The 22,509-nt window shown below is 27.3% G+C and overlaps 2 protein-coding genes across 2 annotated transcripts; one reads left to right on the top strand and one right to left on the bottom strand.

Annotated features, from left to right (window-relative positions):
- Positions 1-3,693: 3,693 nt before the first annotated feature.
- Positions 3,694-16,755, top strand: LOC100202475 (ras-related protein Rab-7a). Its single transcript, XM_065818224.1, has 5 exons — positions 3,694-3,880; positions 6,202-6,271; positions 13,477-13,603; positions 13,679-13,897; positions 16,131-16,755. The coding sequence occupies exons 2-5, from the start codon at positions 6,216-6,218 to the stop codon at positions 16,347-16,349; spliced, it is 621 nt and encodes a 206-aa protein (XP_065674296.1). The 5' UTR covers positions 3,694-3,880; positions 6,202-6,215; the 3' UTR covers positions 16,350-16,755.
- A 1,563-nt stretch (positions 16,756-18,318) lies between these two features.
- LOC136091044 (uncharacterized) lies at positions 18,319-21,978 on the bottom strand. The gene is made up of 3 exons (XM_065818028.1): positions 21,819-21,978; positions 18,708-19,695; positions 18,319-18,652 (listed from the first exon to the last, which is right to left on the bottom strand). The coding sequence occupies exons 1-3, from the start codon at positions 21,976-21,978 to the stop codon at positions 18,319-18,321; spliced, it is 1,482 nt and encodes a 493-aa protein (XP_065674100.1).
- Between the last annotated feature and the right edge of the window lie 531 nt (positions 21,979-22,509).

The following is a 22,509-nucleotide window of genomic DNA, read 5'->3' as shown; positions in this document are numbered from 1 at the left end:
CCTTGCCCTAAATTGGAGCGCAACAAGTAGATAAAAATTTTATTTTACTATTTTTGACTAAATTAATATTTATCAATAAACTTTAAATTTCGCACAACAGTCATTTAGCGTTCAAAAATTATGCCCCTTTAAAGCTTGAACTCCTGTCAATTTAATGAGGTTACAAATTTTTTTGAGGAAATTTTTGAACGCAAAGAAATTATTTTATAAAATTTACAATTTATCGATATTAACTTAGGTAAGAATAATAAAAAGAGTATTTTTCAACTTGTTGCTTTCATGTTTGGAGTGTCTCAAATTTTGGAGCTTTTTTAATCTCAGGTTCCAATCATCGAATTTTTTGCAAATATCCTTTTTTAACAGAAATAAAATGTTAAAAGGGCGGAAGTCCAACTATAAAAACTTTCGCGAAACTAAAAAAAAACTGCATTTTCCCCCGTAGTAAATTTTTGTTAATGGTTTAATAATTTTTTTTGAAGAAGATAATGCTTTTACCTTCAAAAAAAATAATTATTGAACCATTAACAAAAACTTACTTCGGGGAAAATGCAGTTTTTTTTAGTTTCCCAAAAGTTTTCATAGTTGGACTTCCGCCCTTTTAACATTTACCGATTCATATATGTTTGGAGTTTTCTCTGTTGTGCTAATCAAATTGCCATAAACGTAAATCGTTTCGATTAGCTGATTGTATAAAACTATTAATGTCCCCCTTGGGAATTTGTATAAATAGCGTGTCTATCGAAGCCTCGCTCTCTTGGAGTAACCTATTAAACAACAACGGACTCGAGCAACTCTTCTACTACTAGCTGTGATCTACGATCTCTTCTTTGTGTTTATCGTATATTTGTATAATAATACTATTATAATATATTAATAAATTGAGCTCGTTTTTCAATACGACTCTTACGTAAAACAACATTCTCCATGTTTTGAAGTTAACTTAAACTATAAAAAAATGCTGGATCCATTTCTGCTTATGTTGTTGCTTGTTTTGTTTTCTTGCATTTTTAAAAGAATTTTTTGACTTTAGTTTCACTTCTTTTTTTTATTATTATTATTAACCTTTATTTCGCTGATTAAACAATATTACAATTTTTCATATAATCATGTAAAAAATAAATAACATCGTAAACACAAAAATCTTGATAAAAACGTTCTTAATTATTTTTAATTTATTTTATCATGACCAATTTTTATCAAAAAGTACTCCTAAAAATTTTGTATATTTTTTAAGTTTAATTTTATTGTTATTAAAAAGCAGTTTAGGGAGCTTTAACGGGTTATTTGATTGTTTTTATTAATTTTAGTTTAACCAAAAGATTAACTGATTGTTTTTATGAAAAAAAGGCTCCTTAGGGTGTCATATTTTATCAATTTGTATTACTAGAAAAGTCAGGAGCCCTAGGGTGTTTCATATTTTATCAATTTTTGAAATTGAACTCCCGAATCGGTTTATAAATTGACCCTTTATATGAAAATAAGTTTGAGCAAAAAAATATATATATAATTTTTAGGGTCCCCGTCAGTTCGATTTTGGGCAAAAATGTTGGGTGTTTTAAACCCCTGGCCGAGACCTTAAGCATGTTGAAAAAATTAAGAAATTATTCTACATAATCTTCTAAAATTGGTTAAAAAAAAAAAATTTCTTTACAAAAATCTTTTTTATAACTTGGTGGCGTATTTTATAACTCGGAGGCGTATCTTAATTTTTTCAACATGCTCCTTTTATGTAATTAATATTAAATCCAACATATATTATTTAAAAGAATAAAAAATTTTATAGGATAAATTTTGAGGTCCCCGCTAGGCGTTTAAAACACCAATTATTTTTACCCAAAATCGAACCCTAATTGGGACCCTAAAAATTATATATGTATATATTTTTTGCTCAAACTTATTTTCATATAAATGATCAACTTATAAATCGATTTACAAGTTTAATTTTAAAAATTGATAAAATACTAAACACCCAAGGGCTTTTCTAGTAATACAAATTGTTTTCTGTAAGACAAATAGGTTTGAATCCACTTAAATGTTGAGCCTATTTTACCTTAATACTCCCGATAATTATTTGTTATTACCGTTATCATAGATATTATTTTTATAGATATTATTGTTATTTGTTATTTTTATCAAATTTATATTTAAAAAATATTTCTTTAGACTAAGATTAGCAGCATGATTATTTGCAGCAAAATTCTTGAAACATCTTTTTCAGAATATATATTAGAGATCGATTAATTGTATTATATTGCAGTAGTCGTATACCTTTGCAGCAATATTGTTACGTTAACTAGCCTGGAGAAAATTACAGAACCAATAAATAAACATTAAAGGTGGTAAAGTATGATACTTTTTGAAGATATATATACATCATTACTGTTAACTGACTTACAATTGAAAGACGTATTTTCATTCTTGGTCAAAAACAGGATGGCGTCAGGTCTTCATAACTTGTCTATACTTTATGTAATTTACTTCATTTCTCCTGCTACATCTGCTAAGAGAAGATTCATTAAACTGACAATATGCAGCCCTACAGGGGAGGAGGGTTCAGCGATGCAACCCCCCGTTGGATTTTACGGAAAGAACAATTATCTGAAATTTATATATTTAACTCAACATGTTGCTTGAAAACGAAAGTAAATTAGAAAGTTTAAAATTGATATAAACTTTTAATAAAATTCTGTGATGCGAATTTTAGATCAGACTATTAGGATATTAATCCATGATATAATTTGTGACAATGTGACTAAAACATTATAAGACTAATATTCTAAAAAAAGTTAACTAAAATAGTTTTATAGTTGGTGGTTACAAATCATTAAAAATAATAATAGTCCCCTACTCTACTAGATGGTCTAGATCCACTGAATCGGAATAGTCTGGATCCAAATAAAAAAACCATAAAAGCGGTCTGCCCCTTCCCCCCTCCCCCACATTTACTTAATGATCTTGATCCGCTCCTGCTAACGAGTATAAAAAAACAGCAGGAATCAACTATGGGAGACATAGAAATTTTTCTGGTTTGGCATAAATTTAAATAAAAACTGAGATAGCTGAAAGCACGAAATAGTCAATAAAACTTTGAATTTTCAATTAAAGGGAGGAGGGTGGTGGTATTTATTTTTTAATTTTTATTTTTGAGATCCTTTTACAAATTTAAGGAACTTTTTTTTTAAGTTTTGGTTTCAATACCCTCCCCACACACCCTCCCCCTCACTCACCAAGAAGTTCTTGATCCATCACTGTTCCTTTATGCTTGCTTTCAGTAATGTCAAGTGTAAAGACTCTTTTAGATAACCAAATTTTAATGTTTAAACCAATATTTAATGTTTCTTATTTGATTAAAGATAATTGTAAACTAAATTAACTTTGTAAACTCCTGTACGTAATTGTTATGATAACCTTTCAAATATGTGCCTAAACCCCCCCCCCCCCCTCAACTCAACTCTCTTTCTCCTCCTCCCCTCCCCCCCTCCCTCCCTCCCAAATTAATAAATTTTGTCTTCAAAGTTTTTTTGTGAGATTAACAAGGAAGAGTGTTTAATTCAGTACGTATGAAATGTTACGCAAGTTGCTAAACATGCATTTAAAAAAAAAAATTGATGTTCTCGTGATCGAGTTAATATTTTGCATTGGTTACATGGCTTATTAACACGGAGGTGTTATATAAACATAAAATTTTAACGGAGATAAATAAAGGCAGATAGTTTTGACAAACTAAACTCCACTATAAATAGCTTGTTGTCTATATTTGCCAGAAGGAAAGAAGTTTTCGCAATAGTACTTAAGGACAACAATTTACAATTAGCAGATTTCTTCTAAAATATTGACCTTTAAATATAGCTGAATCGTCGTGTTTAAATTTTTCTTGTAGGTAAGAAAAGCTGTTTAATTTTTTTTTACTAACATTTTTTCAATTTGCATATATATTGCAAATTTGCATAAAATTGCAATTTTTATTAACTTTAAACGCCAATTTAACAATTTTTTTAACAAATTGATCTTCTCAGACTAAAGCCTAATTCAGTGCAATGGTCAAGCTTTAATCTCAAAAGTGTGAATATTCTCTATCAATAAAATTATCGAGCAATATTGTGAATTTAGTATATTTATTTTAATTATTTCTCTGCAAAATGCTTTATGCTCGTCACAAGTAAAGTAAATTAATTCCCTTTTAAAATATATACGTAATATTTTAGACAAATTTGATCTTTTTTACTGTGAATCTTTTCACTTTTAAAAATTACTCACTTTATAATCTTTGTAATTTGTATTTTTAAAAATGAAAGTAAAAATTATTTTATGCTGTAAATTTAAAAATGATCATGAAAAATTAGCATATATAAATTGTTTTAATTTTTTTAAATCGATATAAAAGTAAATTATTTATATATAACTATATAGACATATAATCAATTTTTTTGTGCAAAAGTGTCTAGTCTAAAAGCTTTCATCATAAATTAGGTTTTTGCGTTGAAAATTTTACTTCAAAACAAAAAAATTGTGCTTTTTTACTAGATATAAAGTAGTTGGTAGTGTACTATACAGTAGCAGTTGGTTGCTACTAAAGTTACTGAGCTATAGCTGTGAAGAACTTGGTAGCGCTGATTTGGTAATCTAAAGCGCATTGCGAAGAAGTTTGTAAAAAACATTAGGTCCCATAACTTTTTGATTCATATGAAATTTAAGTATCTAGTTCACAGATATCTTTATCTGTTATATTGGAAAATTAGATTTAATAAGTTTCTATAATTTTATAGAAACTTATTAAATCTAATTTTATATCTATAGTTTTTCTGACAAGTTAAATTTTGAAACAAAACATTTTATCCTATTTTTAATAAAGCCCGGTTTGTGATTCAGAGTTAAAGAGTTCAGAGAGGGTTATAACCACAATTATGTAGCCTCTTCATCTTTAGGGGAGGTGAATTACCATTAATAAAAAAAAAGAGTAATTTAAATCAGATATAAAGCAACTGTGATGGTCTAAAGTCATTTGCTTTAACACAGGAAACAGTTGATCAAAAGTTATTTCAGATATGGGTCAATAGCAAATCAGCCTAAAATTCATCCTGTAGAACTTCTGGGAAAAACTTTATTTTAAAACCTATCTAGTTTAAAGGAGTAGTCCCTAAAAGTGGTTGATCTTCTGAAATTCTTTTTAGGGCTGCTTAAAACTTTGGTTCATTCATATCAAATTGGCTCTTTGTTTAAAAATCTCTTTAATTAGAAAATAAAAAAACCAAAATATTATAGTTTTTTAAATATTGTTTTTATAAAATTAGCAGTTTCTTATTTACCTTAATTAGCAACTTCTTATTTGCCTATCAATCATATTATACTGCAGCTTGTTTGATCTGAAATTATTTAAGGTATTAGTTAGTATTTAAAGGTATAAGATGCAGGTATGATGTCTCTGAAGAAGTCAATTCTCTTTAAGTTTCTTACGATTTTGACAACTTTTCTTGCATGGCCGATAAAGTTCTTTATTCTCATAATGTCTTACATGCATTGTTTACAGGTAACTGTACATTGTGAGCACTTTTGAACATGAAAAATATTCATGTAACCATTAACTTTAAATATTAAAGTTGCTGCCCTGTCTGCTGCAGAGTAACCTTCTAAATTTATGATGCCAAAATTATTATGCTTTTGTAAAAAAAAATTTTATGCATATACACTAGCCTTAACATTTTGAAAAACAGTTCAGCCTATCTAAAGCATTTTAAACGTGTTTGTAGTAATTTGTTAGAATAATTGGTATTTCGCAGAGTTGATCGAAAACCAACAGTAATTAAATCAGGGTTATCTCCTAATATTTGAAAAAAGCTTTTTTTTAGTATTTATTGTATAGTATTTACTTAGAGTCATGAGTTTTTAGTTTTGTTTATTGAAGTCATTTTCTTTACACTATGATGATGATGATGATGATGATGATGATGATGATGATGATGATGATGATGATGATGATGATGATGATGATGATGATGATGATGATGATGATGATGATGATGATGATGATGATGATGATGATGATGATGATGATGATGATGATGATGATGATGATGATGATGATGGTGATGATGATGATGATGATGATGATGATGATGATGATGATGATGATGATGATGATGATGATGATGATGATGATGATGATTTCAAATAAATTATACATTGTTATTTTTTAAAATTTAGCTTTTATCATAAATATGTCAGCATCTCGCAAAAAAGTTCTTTTGAAAGTAATTATTTTAGGAGATAGTGGGTGAGTTCTTTATTTTTATGCTTAAATTTTCGTGACTGCTAACAATTTGACAATGTAAACTTTAAATACGCCTAAAATGTTATACTCGCTAAGGAGTGACTTAAACAATTTGGTTACTGGAGAAGTTTTGGTTTATTGAAAAATGTGAACCTGGTTTTTATGTTGTTTTTTTTTTATTATTATAATTTGGATATGTCTTTTAATTTTTTAAATTTGGATAAGTGTTTTAATTTTACATTGTTTATTTGTCTGGCAATAATTACATAATTTACTTTTCGAAAAAAGAGTTTGTTATTACTTCTTCTGTTATTCACTTCTTTCCTGCTGTACAGGTTATATCAACATAAGCAAAATATTGTTATTCTGTGTATTCTGGCACTATTTTCAGCACTATTTTCACTAAAATGCTGGTAGATCTTGCCATTAAAAGAATGTTAATCATTAACTCCAAAAATTAGAGTAAAAAGTCAAAATTATTATGTAACATTTTATATAAAAATTTAAATTATCTTTAATATATATATATATATATATATATATATATATATATATATATATATATATATATATATATATATATATATATATATATATATATTAGCTTATTATATATAATACAGCTTATTATAAATTTAACAGCAATTTAATAAATTTTATTTGTATTAACAATTTGAAATAATGCAGCATGGAAGTTAATGACCGGTCAACGACTGCCGAAATGACTAAAATTGCTATTTTTACCAGTTGATGAAAACAGAGCTTTGAAAAATAATTAGGATGTAATTTGGGAAATGCAATTAATAAAATTTCATAAAATCATTTAAATTTTAAAAATGCTTTTAAATAGTTTTTTGTTTACAATAAGCCAATTTCACTTATTTAGATTATTTTCATTTTACTGGTGGTAAAAATCTTTATTTCATAAATTATTTTGTTATTATTTTAATAAAAATAATATATTTTAATAATAATATAATAGTATATAATAATGGCTGTATTTAACTAAGAACATTATTTCTTTTAACTGTACTTAGTCACTTAATTTTTCTTTTCTTTAAATCTTATTTATTTTTTTTGTAAGTTTTTAGTATTAAGTATTCAGGTTAAATTTCTTTTAATATTTTTTAAAAAATTGTTTTGATATTTAAAACAAAAAAAAATTTAATGAAATTATTTAAATGTTATGAAACTTCCTTTTTTATTTTAAACTATTAACATTAGCTGGTAATGTGGGATGTTAGTTATTTGCATTTTTTATTTAAAAAATACATTGGTTTTGTTTAAAATTGTTTTAAAAGATATATGAATTCATTAATATTCAAGCATTAAGTTAATTTTATATTTATAAAATATTTTAAAAAATTTATAATTTTAAAATTATTCAAAATCTAGTGCATAAATTTTTTTATTATCATAATTAAAAAAGTAACTTGGCAGTCAGCATGTGTTACTTTCTTTATTCGGTAAACATTCAAATAATAAAACCACTAGGGTATGAGTATTTTTATTTATACTAAAAAGCAGGTTTGGTTTTATAGCCTTGCACATTAAAAACACTTGCTCATTGTACAATTTACAAGCGCTTGCTTGTTTTGCAGTTTTAGAACACTTGCTCTATTCTAGTAATGCTTGAAATATTTTATTAAGAATATTAAAATTCACTAAAAAATGTTGTTTTCACAAACGATTAGGTTTTAAACATTTTTAATATTGGCTAATGATTTTTAATCAGATTTAGCAATATGTGATTAAAACTTTTATAACCACATTTATCAACTGCTAAATGTGGTTTTAGCTTTTGGACTTCAATAAAAAAGGCAATAATTCAGATAGAGCATATTAAATAAAGATATCTTATAAAAGATAAATGATTTTATTTTTAGATTCCTAATATCTATTTATTCACTAGACAAGTTTTTTACTGCTAGTACTGCAATATTTATTTAATTATAAAAGAAATTATTTTATAATAACTTTTAAGTTCAATTAATACAATCATTATTTTTATTAAAGTTAGGTTTTTTTTTAATTGAAGTCAGATTTTTTAATTAAAGTTGTTACAGTTTCAAGCATCAAGATTATAAAAAAGATTTCCAGGTTTTGAAATTAAAATTAAGTTTTTATATATTTTTGTTGATTAACACAGAAGAAAGTTTTAAATTCTCATAAATATTAATTATATCAGATTCATTTTATTTAAAAAATATTTTCAAAATTTTTTAACTTTTTCCTTACAAGATTTTTATTATCAAATTTTGAGATTTTAAGCTATTTGTTAAGACAATATTAAAGACAATATTAAAAAAAAAATTTACAGTATTTTCTGTTTCTAGTCCTGTTTTCCAAGTTAAGCGCTTGGAAAAGTTATATATTTTCAAACCAAATGTGTTGTTTAAAACTTATTCAGCAAGTATGCAACTTTCCTGAATGATAGATCAAGTAAAAATGGGTTTTGGTTGATGGAGCTAGAGATGATAGCTTGTGTGCAGTGATCATTAAAGTATTTGTAGAAAAGAGCTATGAATAAATTTTAAAAAGTAAAGTAAAACAAAAAAGTATGTTTATGAATTTAATTAAATTCAAAGTAGTTATTCAGAAGCATTAAGATACTACTGATTATATAAATATTTTTAAACTTTAAAATGGGCATTTAAGGGTTGAAATTTAAACAATGGTATATTGGCAAATATTGATGTATAACAATTAAAAAGACTGAGAACATTGAACAAGTGTGAATATAGTTAAGAATATAGCGATTAAAAAAGAATTCTCATGCAATATATGATACAATTAAAACCCTCAGTTATCAATTAATTGTTTCACAATCAATTGTATTATTCACAACCCTCTTAAAAACGAAAACAAACATGATGAATACCCCACAAATTGAGCTATTAAAATCAAAAGAGTTGTTAAAACATATAAGAAACATTAATCTCTATTCAGAAACAATCTATAGAGACAGGCTTGGTCAGGAAGCCATGGCTTATATGTTTTGAGAACATTCAAATTTATGTATGTTTCCATGTATATCTGAAATGTTTCAACAAACTAAAATAATTAAATTTGTAAATAATTTTTTGTAATCAAATGTTTTTAGAATAGCAAAGCGCTTTTAAACTAAGCAATGATTTTCTTTTATTGATTGTTTATAAAAAGAAAATTTTTAATTTTATTTTTTAAATGATATAAAGTTAAGTAAGTTTTATCAATTATTTAAATAATTATATATATAAAAATATAGATTAATTTTTTATTCTTTAAATATAAATCTTTTTAAAATATTTGTGCGATTAATTTTATAAAAATAGGACTTTCAACAACAACTGTGTTTTCAATAAAAGTTAAAAAATATTTATCATCAAAGTTAATAAAATTAATAATCAAATAAAAATACAGGAACTTACAGGTGACTGAACATAAACTTACATATATACATAATGAATTACGATGGATGAACACTGTACCGAAGGTGGGAACAACACACAAACATACATTTATATAATGTGACTTACTGGTGAACCAGCACCCTGCCAGAGGTCCATGCAAAACACAAACATACAAAAATATTAAAAAGCCTACTGACTAAACATTATTAGCAGTATTGTGCAACAGTTACGCTTCCTCTTCATAAATATATTTTACCTTTTTAGTTTAACCATAAAAGTTTTCTTTTCTAATAATTTGATGCAATAAAAACCTGCTTTTAGTTTGCAAAAGGCAAAATTAAATCATAATTTACTTAGAATGTAATATGCCCTTTATATATTAATTTATAGTATATATTATAGCAGGCCTTGTTTTAAATAAAAAATGCCTAATGTATTAACTTAACCCGATATTTAATGTCATAAAATTTTCTTTATTTTTTAAAGATATAAACTTTAAATTGCTGCAACAATATTAATTACCGCAAAACAAGTTAAATGTTATTTAATGGCTTTTTTATTATTACAATAAAGGAATGTTTGTTTTCTTTTTTTAATAATAAATAATTAAATTTAATATTGCATTTTTAAAAATGTTTGATATTAACAAATTTTTTTCTTTTCTCGTCATTTGCATAAATGAATTAAAATATATTAAATTTTTGAGTTTTTAAAATGATTATTTCTTTAATTTTTTATTGCGGCTTTGCAACTACAAATTATTTTTTATTTAAAAAAAATTAGCAAGTAACAAATAAAAAAATTACGTTAATTTAAATGCTATATTTATTTAAAGTTTATTAGTTTATTATTAAAATTACATCGCTGAATAATTGCTGCGATTTAACTTGTGTTATTAAAAAAAAACTTATATTTTGTGCAAACTGTTGATGCAATCGTTTATTTAAAATTTAAGTTTGAGTAAAAAAAAAATATTTAGGAAGGAACACCGAAAAAACAATAGCGATAAAGATAAGCTGATTTTTTTTAAGAATAAATAAAATTTAAAAATTGAACAATATTCAGTAATATTTTTAAATAGGTTTGAAAGTCAAGTTAAACCCAAGCATTAACTTTAATTTTAATAAACTTAAATATATTTTTTAAATCTAAATTAGATTATATAATTTTTTTAAATTTTATTTGAGTTTTTTTCATTAGTAAATAGCACATATCTAACATTGTCATTCAAACTATTGTAACAAATATTTTTGCATAATCGTCATTCAAAAGTTAATGTGGTTTTTTTAAAAACTAATTGCTTCTTTTATCTTGCAGTACTTCACAGTAGGTGGACAAACTGGGAAAAATTAGTTGTCTAATCTTGAAAACTCATTTAATTTTAGTATCTATATATATTAGGAGAAACTTATTGGTAGTTTATTTAAATTAAATCCCTTGAAATTTAAAAAATAAAAATTATAAATAAGTAATTTCAGTGACATCAACGCTGTGTGATATTTCTACATTTTTGAAACAAAAAATTAGTACATGTTATTTTAGAGTATTTAGAGATAAGAAAAACCATTGTGTTAAATAAATTTGTCGCAGCATGTTGTCTCAGTTATATTTTGAAAATTGCAGGTTTAAAAAAAAAAATCTTTAAGAAATTTATTTTTTGCCACACTATAACTAATAATTACCACAATTTGCCATGTGCTGTCTTATATTTATTTTAGCTATATGATGCTTCAATCAAGTTTCAATTGATTACTCGTCCCCTTAAATCCCTGTTATGATTTTATATATGTTTTAACTTGGTTGCTATTACTTAATTTTGCATAGCAACAACCTATTTTTACATTAACATTGTTTTAAAAGTATTTTATTTGCGCTTAGTACATATTTTATGGGGTGTTTGTATTAAAATGAGATTCACAATTCTTGTAAGGTTAATTTTTTTTTTTTTTTTTTTTTTTTTTTTTTTGGTTGCTATGGATACCTTACTTTGCAAAGCATAGCAACAACATTTTCTGAGTTGTTTGTAATTTAGTTATTTTAAATTTTAACTAATAACACTTGTAGTAACTTAATTACTGACAAGAATCAGTAGTCCACGCGGCATATGTATTATAATGTTAAACTTTTAGGTACAAAATATTTGTTATAAGAATTATTTAAATATGGTTTTAATAAACTTAGACATTCATAATTTTCTCCAAGAGAACAATCTTATTAATTCAAAATAAAATATTACTGAAGATATATTAAAATTTATTCAGCCAAAAATTGCTGAACTTAAAGACGTTGATTTTAGGCATACTGTTCAACGATTTGTTTATTTGTATAAAAACAAGTTGAAATCTTTAAACTTTACGGTCAAAAAATTTGAAAAGAAGATTGTGTTATTAAAAGTTATTAAACAACTTAAAGAAACAAAGGCTAGTAAAAGAAGCTACAAGAAAAATCCTTTCTAAAACCAAATATATTATTTTGTAGTAAAAACCTTTTTTTATTCAAGAAATTATAAGAAAATAATTTTAAAACGCATGAGTTTAATTCAATTTTTAAAATGTAATTGAGATAATGCCGAGGTAAATAGTACTTTTGGAGTCAAGGCCTCTATATTTGTTTGAGGTCAAAACAGCTGATTTTCGAATGCTATATTTATTTATATTTATATATATATATATATATATATATATATATATATATATATATATATATATATATATATATATATATATATATATATATATATATATAGATATAGATATAGATATAGATATAAAGAATAATGAAAGAAAGAATATAGATATAAAGAATAATGAAAGAAAAAAAATATATATAAAGAATAAAGAAAGAAAAGATTGCTGCCCCATTCCAAACCTTTATTCAATGTAACAGCATTTCGCTACATTGACTAAAAGTCAGGCTATTTGTCAGTTGATGTATGTACTGAAGCCCCCAGCAACAGGCTATTTCAGTGTGATGTCAGAGTGCTCTTCTACACAAGCAACTTAAGTTGTATTATATAATTCAATTTAGATACAGATTTATATAAGCATTATATAAATCTGTATCTAAATTGTGAAACACATCTAGTTCTTGCCTTTCGATATTGATTTTTGATGGTGAAAATATTTCATGGACAGATTTTAAATGGCAAATTTAATTTTTTTTTTTTAGCTATGTTGACTGATCACAAATTTTTAACCTGAATTGAGCATTAAGTAAAAGCATTTAGTATGCTGTATAAATAAAAAAAATTTATTTAAAGAAAGCAGTTTTTTTGGCTGTCAATTTTAAATATAAGTTTGATATCTGAAATGGGAGTTCTTCAGTTAAAAATAATTAACAATGGTTAATTTGACTCAACTTGGGTCAAATTAACCATTGTTAGTTATTTCTCTCCATTTTTATCTATTAACTCGATTTTTACATGGAGCTAATCAAACTTGGACTGATTTTTAAAGGTTAAAGCTTTTTCAAGTGGGTCCCTGAATTGCTCTAGTTTTAAATAAGGTTGAAAAATTTTCTGTCATTTGGGTCTGACTGTTTTAGCTTAGAATATACTTAATTAAAATTTTCATTGACAAGTAATTTATTATACATATAATCCTACCAATAATAATTTATCATACAAATGATCCCATGATAATAAAAACAATATCAGTGGTTCTAAGGTTTTAAATAAAATATTTAATCATGCTTTTACTTTTAGTTTTATTACATACTATATGAAAATTACATTTACATATATGTAATAAATATTACAAAAATATTACATTTCCTTATTTAATGGAATATTTAACTATATTCTTTTAATAAATTTAGTGTCGGTAAGACTTCATTGATGAATCAGTATGTAAACAAAAAGTTCAGTAATCAATACAAAGCTACTATTGGTGCTGACTTTTTAACTAAAGAGGTTATGGTGGATGATAGACTAGTTACAATGCAGGTGTGAGTTTACTGATTGTAACATAATAATATAAATTCTTTTCATGTTTGCTTAATGTTTCTAATTTTTTTATAGATTTGGGATACTGCAGGTCAAGAGCGTTTTCAAAGCTTAGGGGTGGCTTTCTATCGTGGTGCAGACTGCTGTGTGCTTGTTTTTGATGTTACTGCTCCTAATTCATTTAAAACTCTGGATAGTTGGAGAGATGAGTTTTTAATTCAGGCTAGTCCACGAGATCCTGAAAATTTTCCATTTGTTGTGTTAGGGAATAAAGTTGACCTGGAAAATAGAGCAGTACAAAATTTAATATTTTATCTGTGTGTCTGTGTTTGTATATATATATATATATATATATATATATATATATATATATATATATATATATATATATATATATATATATATATATATATATATATATATATATATATATATATATATATATATATATATATATATAGTTAGGTAAGAACCAGGAGATTTTTGTCTATTTTTTGTGTTTCCGATTTCCGAGGAAATCGAGTTTTCGAATTTTAGTATGTAAAGACTAAATGCCAGAAAGCTCTACTGATTATTTCTGATTATTTATATATTTCCTAAAGCTCTTTTTTTTTTTTATTTTTTTTTTTTTTCTTTTTTTTTTTTTGATACCTGATTTAGTGAACTAGTTGAGAAATATTTATTGATAATAAGCAGAAAAAACACAAAATGTGGACATACAGCCTTTTGGTTCTCAGCTAACGGTATGTGTGTGTATGGTTAGGGCTAGCATGCTTGTATATAACAGGGTGGCCGCGCCTTTGAATAAATCTTAAAATATCCTAGTATTTAAAAACCTCCTAAGAAGACCTAAATTCTCCTAAAATATACTTGAATTTCAAAAATACCTTCTAAAATATCCTAGTTTAAACTTGTTTTTTGAACTTTAGGTTTTCTTTCAAAGATTCAACTCAAACTTTCAAATTTTTGTTAAAATTTTTGAATAATATTTAAATTTTGTAAAAAAAAAAATTTTGATACTCCTAAATAATCCTAATTTTTTTAGTTGTTTTTCCAAGTTTACCAGAAAATTTTTATAAAGGACTCTTAAAAGTCTCCTAAAACCTCCTAAATTCTTCTAATTTTTATAACTCAAAAAAAGTGTGGCCACTCTGTGTGTGTGTGTGTGTGTGTGTGTGTGTGTGTGTGTGTGTGTGTGTGTGTGTGTGTGTGTGTGTGTGTGTGTGTGTGTGTACATACATACATACATACATACATACACACACACACACACAGTCACAATCAAAAGTTTGGAACATTGTATCAAAAAACGTGATTTTAATTAAATTAATAATTTATTTTATTAAAATGTTAGAATACCTATAAAACATTAGTAAATGTTTGCTTATCATTTAATACTTGGTATAGTGTGCTTAAGCTTTCAAACGACTAGCTAAATAATTGGGGATAGAGTGGACGAGCTTTCTAAAATATTCAGAATACATAAGTTGAATCTATACTTAAATTCAACTTATCTTTCCTGATTAATTTTCTCGTAGATCATCAGAAAATAAGGGACTCAATTTTTGGATTTTTTAAGATAATTACAGCAATTTTCAATAGGGTTAAGTGAATTACCAGGCCAGGGACCAATGACCTCAATCCTATTTTCACAAAACCAGCTACTTACAAGCTTAGCCTGGTGACAGGATGCTCCATCATGCTGAAACTTGTGGGTATTAGTGATTTTCGTGAATATTTTAAGCTTTTCTTGAAGTATTTTAAGGTAAATATGGCTTTTTATTATAGTGTTAGGATGCATCTTCTATAAGCCACAATGGCGCCCCATATCATGATTTTGGAGCAATATTTTACAGTCAAAAGCAAATATTGGAGGTTGTATCGTTGGCAAGGTGGGTGTCTAACGCTTGTAGAAAGACAACCAAGTTGTTTAATTAATAATTCATCACTAAATGTTACTTTCTCCCAATCTTCTGCTGACCAGTCCTTATATTTTTGACAAAAGACCGTATGGTCTCTAAGATTTTTTTGAGAAAGGTAAGACTTGTTTGCTGGAACATGGTTCTTTAAACGAAATTATTTAAACAAACCTCTTCTAATTATCACAACAGTTAGTGGGTGTGCTTATTGATAAAATTTTAGAAGCACAGGAAAACGCTTTTGCATAACGATGAGTTTGATTATCTGGCCTTAGAGTAGTCACCTTTGGTCGTCCAAGTTTTGCTTTTAAAATCACCAGTTTCAAAATATTGTTTCAATGTTTTTATGATGCAGCTATGTGTTACATTAAAATGTGCAGCAATAGTAGCCAGTGTCAATTCTTTTTTAGACAAAATACCAATCTAAACATATTTTAATGTTATTAATTTTAAAAAAAATTGCATGTTTATAATATCGATACTCAAAATTTTGAAAGTAAAAAATAAACAAATCTTTTAAATTTTTTGCAAATTTTTAAAATGTTCTAAACTTTTGATCGTGACTGTATGTATATTCGTGTATATATGCATATATATTTCTTTAACAGGTTTCAGCAAAACGTGCTCAACAATGGTGTCATAGCAAAAATGAGATTCCATATTTTGAAACAAGTGCAAAAGAAGGTATCAACGTAGAGCACGCTTTTCAAACAATTGCGAAAAAAGCACTTGCCCAAGAAGCAGACGTAGAACTATACAATGATTTTCCAGATCAAATCAAATTAAATCCCGACAATAAACCTCGCACTAGCGACTGTGCTTGCTGATTTTTTATATGAACATATTTATTTTGTCTTGAATGTAATTTTGTTGAAAGGTTTTGGATTAGGCGTAAAGGTTTATAAGCTGATCTTGTGCAGCTGCACAAATCACAATATTGAACCCTGGATTTTCCATTACTATTTTCACATTGCATGTTTTTGAATGCTTGTTAGCGTTCTCTAGGGCAGTTTCTTTAGCATTTTGAATTTGTTTTAATTCGCTAGTTTTTATAGTATAAACATTTTTCCATAGTGTTTGCGTTCATTCGCCATTGTTTTATTGTATTTTTTTCTCAGGCGTGGCCGAGTTAATTGTTTGTAAAAGATGTATTTGTTGTAATTTATATAATTATCTTTGTCTTATATCAATGTTTGAAAAATTTTTTTTATATATTAAATTAATTTTATTTTAGTTATGAATTTTTTTAAGCTTTATTAACTTTTTTTAACCGTAAATACGCACTATTGGTTAGCTCTATTTCAACGATATTTGCCGCACTTTTCTTTATATCTGGGGGAATTAAGCTTACTTTTTTTTTAATGACTTTTTTAGGATTTTAATTCTAAAAATAATTTTAAGTAAACATTTATATAAGAATAAAGCAATTTTAATATAATAAAACTATTTTAATATAAATCTGGTTATTCTTGGATTTTACTGCATAGATAGATAACGCATATCTATATAACCAGTTTATTTTCAAAATTATTTCTTACTCGATTATAACTGGTTCAAAATAAAAAATTGAATTGAATTTAGGATTGTTTAGTCAAATCAATATACTTTTTTCATATGAGCACTTTACACTTGTATAATCGTTTTGTATAATAGGCATAACAGGGCCGTATCGTGAAATTTTTTAGGGGGGGGGGTTATTTTTGAAAAAAAAAGTAGTTTTAAAACACCAAACAAATATCTAAACTTCCTTAATAAAATTTTCGTGGAGCATAGCTATATTTGTGTAAGCAATGTTTACATAAACGAATTTATTGTTCTCCGAATATTTTTTTTATCTTTATACTGCATAGACGTATATGCAAGCTCCTTGTTAGAAAATGGGTATCGATAGAAAGATTAATAATACTTTGATAAATGGTTTAAATTTTTATTCAAAAACTAAACTTTTTTCATACAATTTTCTTGGATTTAAAGTAAAAAATAATTTTGAGACTTGTTTATAATCAACAATTTCATTGTAGTGGATATTTATGATGGCTAATGAACCAAGTCTATCTGTAGTCATACTGGCTCTCAACCATGTTCTTAATCTTTGCATTGCTGAAAAGCTGCGTTCACATTCTGCGGACGTTACGGGTAGTGTACATCCGATCTTTAGAAGCTCAAAGAGATTAGAATATTGATTTTCATCGCAGATTTTAATGGCTTTAGCTAGAGTATTAGGCCTATCTTCAGGTTTAATGACAAACCATTTTCTTTTCCAAAACATGAATTCTTGATATACAGCTTCTCACTTTTATACATTTCAACTAACTCCTGGAAAGCAGTTATCTCCTCACTGCAAGTTATCGAGGGAATCAAGCATAATACCTTAGTAGCAATGCAATTTGTCTTTTGGAATCGTATTTTGATTTTCGAAATGATATTGTCGAAAAAAGGTATAATCAAGGCCCGTTTATAATATTCATGGGGAATCTCTGCAGGTACGTTATTTTAGTAGGCCTGTCTTATAGTGATTCTGGGAATTGTTCGTTCTACAAATAATTTACTTGCCATACGAGAAGCTTGTTGGTAAATTGCGAAAGTTTCTTTTTTAACGTTTTTCCATAGATGGTTTAAATCGTCGATTGTTTCTTGAATGTTACTGTAAGCATACACAATATCAGTTGTGCGCTCTTGTAACCTCTCTGTCATATACGACAACGGGTAAAGTAAGCGGTACAAAGTTATCATAGTACCAACTATGAACTCGAACTTAGTGAGTGCATTAAGGAGTGAGTTGGCCTTTCTTTTTCCTTATGCGTCCCAATCCATACTAAACTCTATATTGAACTGTTCTATATTAGAGTGTAATCCTAAAATAATCTCTAATGCCTCTGCCATAAATGGTATAGCTAAATAGAAGTATTCATATGCGGCATCTCTTTTTGACCATCTTGTTTTGCACATCCCTATTAAAATCTTTTTTCTTTCAGTTGATTTACAACGGATCTCTACAACATGCTCCAGCAAGCGCTCTCTTTTCGGAGAGGTATTGAAATAAATTGATATATTTCTGTATATCTCCATAATGTTATCAATGATTGGTATTTTTGATGTTGCAGCAATTAGTAAATTTAAATTATGTGAGCTACAATGTGTTACAATTGCTTTTGGTGATCCTTTCAAAATATAGCTGGCAACACCTTTTTTTTACAGATTGCATGTTTGGTGCGCCATCGTAACATTGGCCTCTACGAGAACTAAGATCAATTTCACTTTCGCTATATAATTTCATCAAGCTTTCCCCAATATGTTTGCCAGTTATCCTTTCAAGATTCATAAAGTCAAGAGCTACTTCTCTAATTTCTTTTTCTCCGTTTATGTATCTCATACATACTGATAGAATTTGTTGGTTTGCAGTTGTTACCTCGTCAGCTGAAATTGAATGGTAATTTGCAGCTTTAATTTCATTAATTAGTCGTTCTTGTATACATTTCTTTCCAATTACATCAATTAATTCATTTTGACTCTTGGGGCCAAGGTAGCTAACATCTTTGCTTAATGGTGTTTGTATATATGCATTAAGTTCAGCGTTATGGCGAGCTATTTCTTGCACAATTGCAACAAAGTTTCCAGGATTACCTTTTTGGTCTGAGTTTTTTATACACTTTTTGTAAGTTCCACCAAATGAAAGTCCTTGTTTCCCCATCAAATGTATTATTCTAACTAATGTTTCAACAATGTACAGGTACATTTGTTGTCGGTTTTTTAAAGTACTATCGCTTTGTAATGAAATGGTTTGTCTTGGATTTTCAAAACGACAACAAATGCCATTACCTTGTTCGATAGCTTCTTTATGGTATCTATTGCCTATATGTAGTTTTTGCTCCTCTAAAATAATGTGCCATTCCTTATATCCACGGTTAATAAAAGCTCCCAAAGATTTTTTATCCTGCTTTAGAAATAAAGAGTAGTATATGCAGTAGACTGCGTCTTTACCTTTGCTGTAGATAAATCCATTTTGTAAATATTCTTCTTTACAAGCGCGTTTGCAACCATGTTTTAATGTTTTGGGAAATTGAAAATGTATCTTCTGTTTTAAGTTATTCGTAAACATTTTGTATATTTCATGTGGTGATAATTCTTGATTTTCGCGCAAGAGTTCTTCAATATCATATTGTTTTTCTTCTTCTTTAAAAGATCAAAATAACTTTTTTACTTAAAATATCCAGCTAACGATTTGCAGTTCTTTGCAGCATTTAGAAGCTCTTTTCTATCAGCTGCTCGTTTCCTAATTTGGTTAGGCATGTTAACTCTATTGTTTGCTTTTAAAAGTGAATTAATATTAGTAGAGAATTGTAATTACAGTATAAACTCTGAAGAGACTATTTTTCCTTTTTAGTTTGCAAAAGATTTCACAATGCAATAACTTGTAATGACGCTTTACGCTTGGCGTCATTACAAGTCATTGCAATAATTTTTGGCGTCAAATTAAAAAACACACTTTGCATAAAAAGGGGGGTCGATCGCACACAAGAACCCCCCCTCCCCACACAAACACGGTACGGGCCTGCATAAGAAAAAGTTAATATTGATTAACTTTTTCTTAACATACAGTTACTATTATATACTGGCATTAAAATACGAAAGTATATGACTTGTTGCTATGTTTACAAAAAAACTGTTGATAGTTTCTTAAAAACTGCTCTAAATTTGTAAAAAGGTAAATTTTTGAATAATTTCTTTTTTAATAATAAAAAGACAAGACAAATTAAGTAATGAGAAAAAAAAAATCTAACATCATAAAAAATTCTTGTCTACTCACAGGGCAGTCCCACTTGGGGTGCTCCCCCTCGCCCCGTATCGGGACGGCCCTGTCTACTCATCACAAATACTGACTCATAAACATTTTCTGAAATATACTTTCTTTAAGATTTTTTTTTAATATTGAAATAACACTATGCATCAGATAAGTAAAAAAGTTGTAAAAAACAGTTTGATGTTTAAAAGTAAATTTGGCTAACAAGACAGTAGCATGCAGATGGATTTTGGGATCACCCTGCTTACTTTTTGTGTTATTAAATGAGCTATAGGTCAAAATTTAATTCTTAAGTTGGGAATGGAGTTCTTATTTTTAGATCGGAGAGTGAACTTAACCACTCTGATCTAAATGTTTGTGTATATTTTGGACATCTAGCCTTTTTTTTTGTATGTGCATATACCAGTCGTTAGACAGGTGCGGCAGAAGGGGATTAGCAGACCGTATCGAGTAACACTCATTTTAATAGACTTGTTTGTTTGTTTGTTTAAAAAAAAAAAAAAGAAATTCAGCGTATTCAACATGTTCAATTCGTCTTATTTCATTAAAATTTGCTTCTAGGGGGGATCACTATGAGTTGCCGCATTGGGTAAATCTGACCCTGGTGGACATTATACTAAGGCAATATTATATATATCCAATTAAAATAGGAACAAAAGTTGGAGTTTTTTTTTGTTAATAATAAAGTAATATTTAGCATTTAAATGGTTAAAAATAAAATAACACTAATAAAAAATATACAAATACCGTAAAATCGCCTCGGTTAGGTGACTAACTTCGGCCATTTAAGAATGGGGTTTGAAAGCCTATGATATCAGGATCATAAAAATGTAAAAATTAAGATTAAAACATTATATCTAAAAAAGTTATTCAACATTTAATTGTATTACAATAAACAGCAATGAAGGAAATGACAGCATTAAAAAATTTGGCATTTCTACAGTACAAGTAAATAACTAATTCCTTAATTCACTAACAAGAACATAATATACATGATTTTTTATTTAGTGGGGTCGTTTTATATATCTTAAGGCAGTTTTATAAATGCTTGCTGTAAAAATCAACTTTTTTGAAGTTGAGTTTCATGTTCTGGATGTGAAATAGGACGCTTATGCCGATGCAAATTATTCTGGAATTGGTGATGTAAAGCTTAAGCTGTTTGCTCACTATAAATTCCTAATGAAGTGTTCTTTCTTATGATGAAATCCTTGAGTGACACTTCCTGCAGGAAGTGCCAAGAAAAAGTGCTTAAGAAGAACAACTTTTTCATCATATGTTCCAAAACATTTCCAAAGCATGCCTTTACAACAGCATTGAACTTTTATAAGGCATCAATGAGGGGGAAAATGTAAAATGTTACTTTCTCTTCAGCAGGTTGCTGAAGATCAACATTTTTAAGCAGCCTGCGGCAATTATTGCCTATAAATTTAGGGCAGTGTCATCTGACCTCAATGCTAAGGCTGTGGGCTAATGTGAAGAGCAGCTGTCCACTCACCAGTATGAAGCCAGACAGTTTTAAGAATTTTGTAAAAGTGGATGACAACCCCGTGCAAAAGATGTAGTTCCATAGGTGGAATTAAACCCAAAACAAGGACAGTGTCATCTGCTTTAAGAATGGGTTCATGAATGACATTTCCATTTTTTACATCATTCATTGCCAGCAGAAGCAAATGCTTGTAAAGAAGCTACGAGAGAACCAAATGTTTGCAGTTCTTCACATTCAGCAAAATGGGTGGAAGATGCTTGGGAAAATGAGATTGAAGACCTCATTAAATATTGGCTACATTTATATCACAGGACACCACGAATTCCTTTGATTGAGCCTTGGTCAAGGTGAAAACATGCTTGAGAGACTTTGTAACGTCTTTTGGGATGGCGGATGTTTTTTTCTAACGGATCAGTAAACAAATACGAAAAAAAGAAAATATATCTAATTTAATCTAAACTGAATAAAGTAAAATAAATAATTTGATTAACAAATAAAAAAAATTAAAAAAAGTACTTTTAAATTACTACTCCATTCAACTTTCGATAAAGATAACCAAAAATTTAGAAAAAACATTTAAGAGTTAACAAATTTCGAATTCAAAAAAGATTATTAAATAATAACCATTAATATAAAAACCATTAAAAAAAAATTATGAGTTTTGACAATTACAGGCATTGTGCAAACTTCAAACTTTTAT

This window comes from Hydra vulgaris, chromosome 14 (assembly GCF_038396675.1).
Source record: "Hydra vulgaris chromosome 14, alternate assembly HydraT2T_AEP".
In the NCBI taxonomy this organism is placed as follows: Eukaryota; Metazoa; Cnidaria; class Hydrozoa; order Anthoathecata; family Hydridae; genus Hydra; species Hydra vulgaris.
Note: the sequence above shows the minus strand (reverse complement) of the source record. Positions and strands in the feature narration are given on the sequence as shown.

Coding starts and splice junctions, on each gene's coding strand:
- LOC100202475 (XM_065818224.1), top strand. CDS start 6,216: ATGTCAGCATCTCGCAAAAAAGTTCTTTTGAAAGTAATTATTTTAGGA. Junction 6,272..13,476: donor ATTATTTTAGGAGATAGTGG/GTGAGTTCTTTA, acceptor TAATAAATTTAG/TGTCGGTAAGACTTCATTGA. Junction 13,604..13,678: donor ATAGACTAGTTACAATGCAG/GTGTGAGTTTAC, acceptor ATTTTTTTATAG/ATTTGGGATACTGCAGGTCA.
- LOC136091044 (XM_065818028.1), bottom strand. CDS start 21,978: ATGAATGATGTAAAAAATGGAAATGTCATTCATGAACCCATTCTTAAA. Junction 19,696..21,818: donor AACTGTCTGGCTTCATACTG/GTGAGTGGACAG, acceptor GATCTTTTAAAG/AAGAAGAAAAACAATATGAT. Junction 18,653..18,707: donor ATGCAATCTGTAAAAAAAAG/GTGTTGCCAGCT, acceptor AACACATTGTAG/CTCACATAATTTAAATTTAC.